The sequence below is a fragment of the Bos javanicus genome, chromosome 13 (genome assembly GCF_032452875.1).
Source record: "Bos javanicus breed banteng chromosome 13, ARS-OSU_banteng_1.0, whole genome shotgun sequence".
Classification (NCBI taxonomy): domain Eukaryota; kingdom Metazoa; phylum Chordata; class Mammalia; order Artiodactyla; family Bovidae; genus Bos; species Bos javanicus.
In genome coordinates this window covers 47,848,648-47,852,179 of record NC_083880.1, presented here as the reverse complement: position 1 = coordinate 47,852,179, position 3,532 = coordinate 47,848,648, and the positions used below count along the sequence as shown (strand labels likewise).

The 3,532-nt window shown below is 47.6% G+C and overlaps 1 protein-coding gene across 1 annotated transcript; it reads left to right on the top strand.

The window, feature by feature from the left end:
• The first annotated feature begins 1,265 nt into the window (after nucleotides 1–1,265).
• Nucleotides 1,266–2,452, top strand: LOC133259303 (eukaryotic translation initiation factor 3 subunit F-like). Its single transcript, XM_061436603.1, is given in 1 exon segment — nucleotides 1,266–2,452. A coding segment is annotated over 1 exon segment (1,074 nt). The 5' UTR covers nucleotides 1,266–1,284; the 3' UTR covers nucleotides 2,359–2,452.
• Nucleotides 2,453–3,532: the final 1,080 nt, after the last annotated feature.

Here is a 3,532-nt window from a genome sequence, read left to right as displayed (position 1 = left end):
TAACTCACATACACATATGCATATTCACAAAGCCAAATAACAAATAACTCAGCCTACATGGAGCATTAATCTGTGAAGGAGCTGAAACTGGGTCTTGGAAGAGTGGTGAAGAATGTGAGGTTATAGTTCTCACCCCTGAGTCTGAGATGTTCTCTCTTTGTTGCAGAAAAGACAAAGAAGCTTGGGTTTGGGGTAGTAAATTGGTGAAGAAATAGACAAAATTTTTAATATAACCTCTCAATCCTAAATTCCCTGTCTTGGCTGACAAGGATGCCATCTCCACTCCGGATACAGGGAAGGTGCGTTTCACATGGAAAATTCATCTCTTGCTTGCAGGGGGTCAAAGGAGGGTCAGAATGTCCTCCTTACACCACTGTTTTTCAAGTACATTTATTTCAAAATAATCATTATGTCAAAGTGGCATATTTTGGGGTAACGTATTCTGAACTATTGTATTTGTATGGTGTAAATGTTTTATAATGTTCTCAGCTGTGCATCTCATCCCAACTCAACATTTAGTGATGTCACATAGGTAGCTGAAAAATGGCCATGGTGAGTATTTGTACCATGGAAACTGGCAAATGGGACAAACCAGAATTGTTTTTTGGAGAGCCAACTGTTAAACATTTACCATCAAACCACTGACTTACATATTACTTACATTACTCTTTATTGGGTTTTCCTCCTTCCCTGTCCCCTTCCCCCTCCCTCACAATACTTTCTGAGATCACCTTGCAAATAAGCTATTTGCACACAACTCTTTGTCTCAGAGAAACAACGGGAAAGAAAATTCCGACCATTCCAAGCTGACACTGTTGTTGGCCAGGGAGGTTGGCCTCTTAGCATGAACAGGCTGCTGAATATCCCCCCTTACAGATGAGAGTAGTTTCCAAGCAACAAAGAATTGTCATGAGCCCCATACTTACTGCAAGAGAGCCTGAAGTAACCTAGCCTGGTGAAAATTTGTATCCAAAGAGACTATGTGGGGGAAAGTGGCTTACATAGAATTTGTCAGAAGAAAGAAATTGAATCTCCTACTCAGCAAAGCTTGTGGATATTGTGTGTGAATGTCACGGGGCTTCAGTGTGCTTTAGGTCAGTGCTTATCAGACTTTTAGAAAATTTTGTTCCAACAAAGTAAATTTTTTAAAATTCTGAGTCTAGATATAGGATTGCTGGTTTCTCATTTTGTTCCAAATAGAACATTATAAAATGAAACAAACTCCGATTGTTTCAAAGGATATTTTAACCTTTAAAAATAGAAATAGCCTTCTCTCCAGACAAGATGGCCACACCGGCAGTACCGGCGAGCGCGCCTCCCGCCACCCCATCCGAAGCCCCAGCTGCGGCCTCATCTCCGGCCTCGGCCCAGGCCCCGGCCCCGGCCCCAGCCTCAGCCTCGGCCCCGGCTCCATCGCCGGCTCCCGCGTCATCCTCAGACCTGGCAGCAGCAGCGGCTACGACCGAGGCTCCGGGCCAGACCCCGGCCTCAGCGCCAGCCCCAGCGCAGACCCCCACACAGTCTCTGTCCGGCCCTGCTCTCCCAGGCCCCTTCCCCGGCGGCCTCGTGGTCCGGCTGCACCCGGTCATTTTGGCCTCCATCGTGAACAGCTACGAGCGACGCAACGAGGGAGCTGCCTGAGTTATCGCGGCCCTGCTGGGAACCGTTGACAAGCACTCAGTGGAAGTCACCAATTGCTTTTCAGTGCCACACAAAGAGTCAGAAGATGAGGTGGCTGTTGACATGGAGTTTGCTAAGAACATGTATGAGTTGCACAAGAAAGTCTCTCCAAATGAGCTCATCCTGGGCTGGTACGCTACAGGCCATGACATGACAGAGCACTCAGTGCTGATCCATGAGTACTACAGCCGAGAAGCCCCCAACCCCATTCACCTCACAGTGGACACCAGCCTCCAGAACGGCCGCATGAGCATCAGCACTTTAATGGGTGTTCCTGGGAGGACCATGGGGGTGATGTTCACCCCTCTGACAGTGAACTACACGCATTACGACACTGAACTCATTGGAGTTGACCTGATCATGAGGACCTGTTTTAGCCCCAACCGGGTGATCGGCCTCTCCAGTGACTTGCAGCAAGTGGGCGGGGCTTCTGCTCGCATCCAGGACGCCCTCAGCACAGTGTTGCAGTATGCGGAGGATGTGCTGTCTGGAAAGGTGTCAGCTGACAATACCGTGGGTCGCTTCTTGATGAGTCTGGTTAACCAAGTACCCAAAATAGTTCCCGAGGACCTCGAGACCATGCTCAACAGCAACATCAACGACCTGTTGATGGTAACCTATCTGGCCAACCTCACACAGTCACAAATTGCCCTCGATAAGAAGCTTGTGAACCTGTGAAGGGGCCTCAGGCAGCCCTTCTGCCACGCTGGACCCCAGCCAAGCCCGGGACCCAGAATGGAGTGACGGGGAAATGGTGTCTTTGTGGTCTGAGTCACACTGAGTCAAATCAACTGCTTGTGACTCTACATAAACATAGACTGCCTTTTGTTAAGTGAATTCCATCTAATGTGAGTTTCCCTCTGGGTGGAAGGGAAAAGGCAGTTCTGGAGCTTACCCAGAAACTAGGAAGTGAGTACTTTGGAGGAAGCTGGTCATGTGTGTGTGGCCTGAATCCAGCTCTGGATTTTTTTCTTGTGCTCTGTCTGCTTCATAGTTTAGTGGCTCAGTGAAATAACTGCTCTCATAAAGCAAAAATACAACATAACGGGAACAAAAGGGCTGACCAGAGTCTGTCAGAGTCTATGTAAGACATGATATCTGAGCTGATTTTTTTTTTTTTTTAAATCAGCAAATCCAGAAAGGGTGATTGGGACAAAGGAAGTACATAGAAAATTGCTTAACCTGTTTAGAATCTAAGAAGTCAGGAGCCAGACCACAAGGGCCCACAACCTGTGGAGGTTGGATTTTTATCCTGGAAGTTGTGGGAAGGCATTGGATAATTAGATTTGGATTTTAGGAAGATTACTGGGTACTGGTGTAGAAGAAGGAGGGAAAGGGAGAAAAACAGAAGGCAGAGAACCAGGCAGAGGGTCACTGTGATTGTCAGGAGATGACGAGAACCCAGGTTCAGGCCGGGCCTTGGGGATGGTGACAGAGACTTGGGTTCAGGAGGCAGATCCAAGGAGGACCTGAAGTCTGGTTGACACTTGGATGGTGAGAGATGGGAGCAGTCTGGGATGTTGCCTGGTTTCTGATAAAGGTGATAGAAGGGCTGGTGATACATGAAAACCCTGGCTACTTGAGAGTGGTAGAAGCTGAGGATGCAGAGGTAGGGTTACAGGGTAGTTTACCAAATGGTGAAGTCTTAAATGCAAATACATGTGACTTATTTTGTAAACTGGGGCCACACCAGATGCTTTGAGGAAAGGCTGAAGAATTCATGTTATGTATTGGCTCATGTAATACTTATCAAATGCTAACCAGTGTGCTAAACAAGAGGTCCTGGTGCCTGCTTAGAACCTGCAGGGGGGGACAAAGAGACGTCACTTTGGGAATCATGAGATGTTACAGA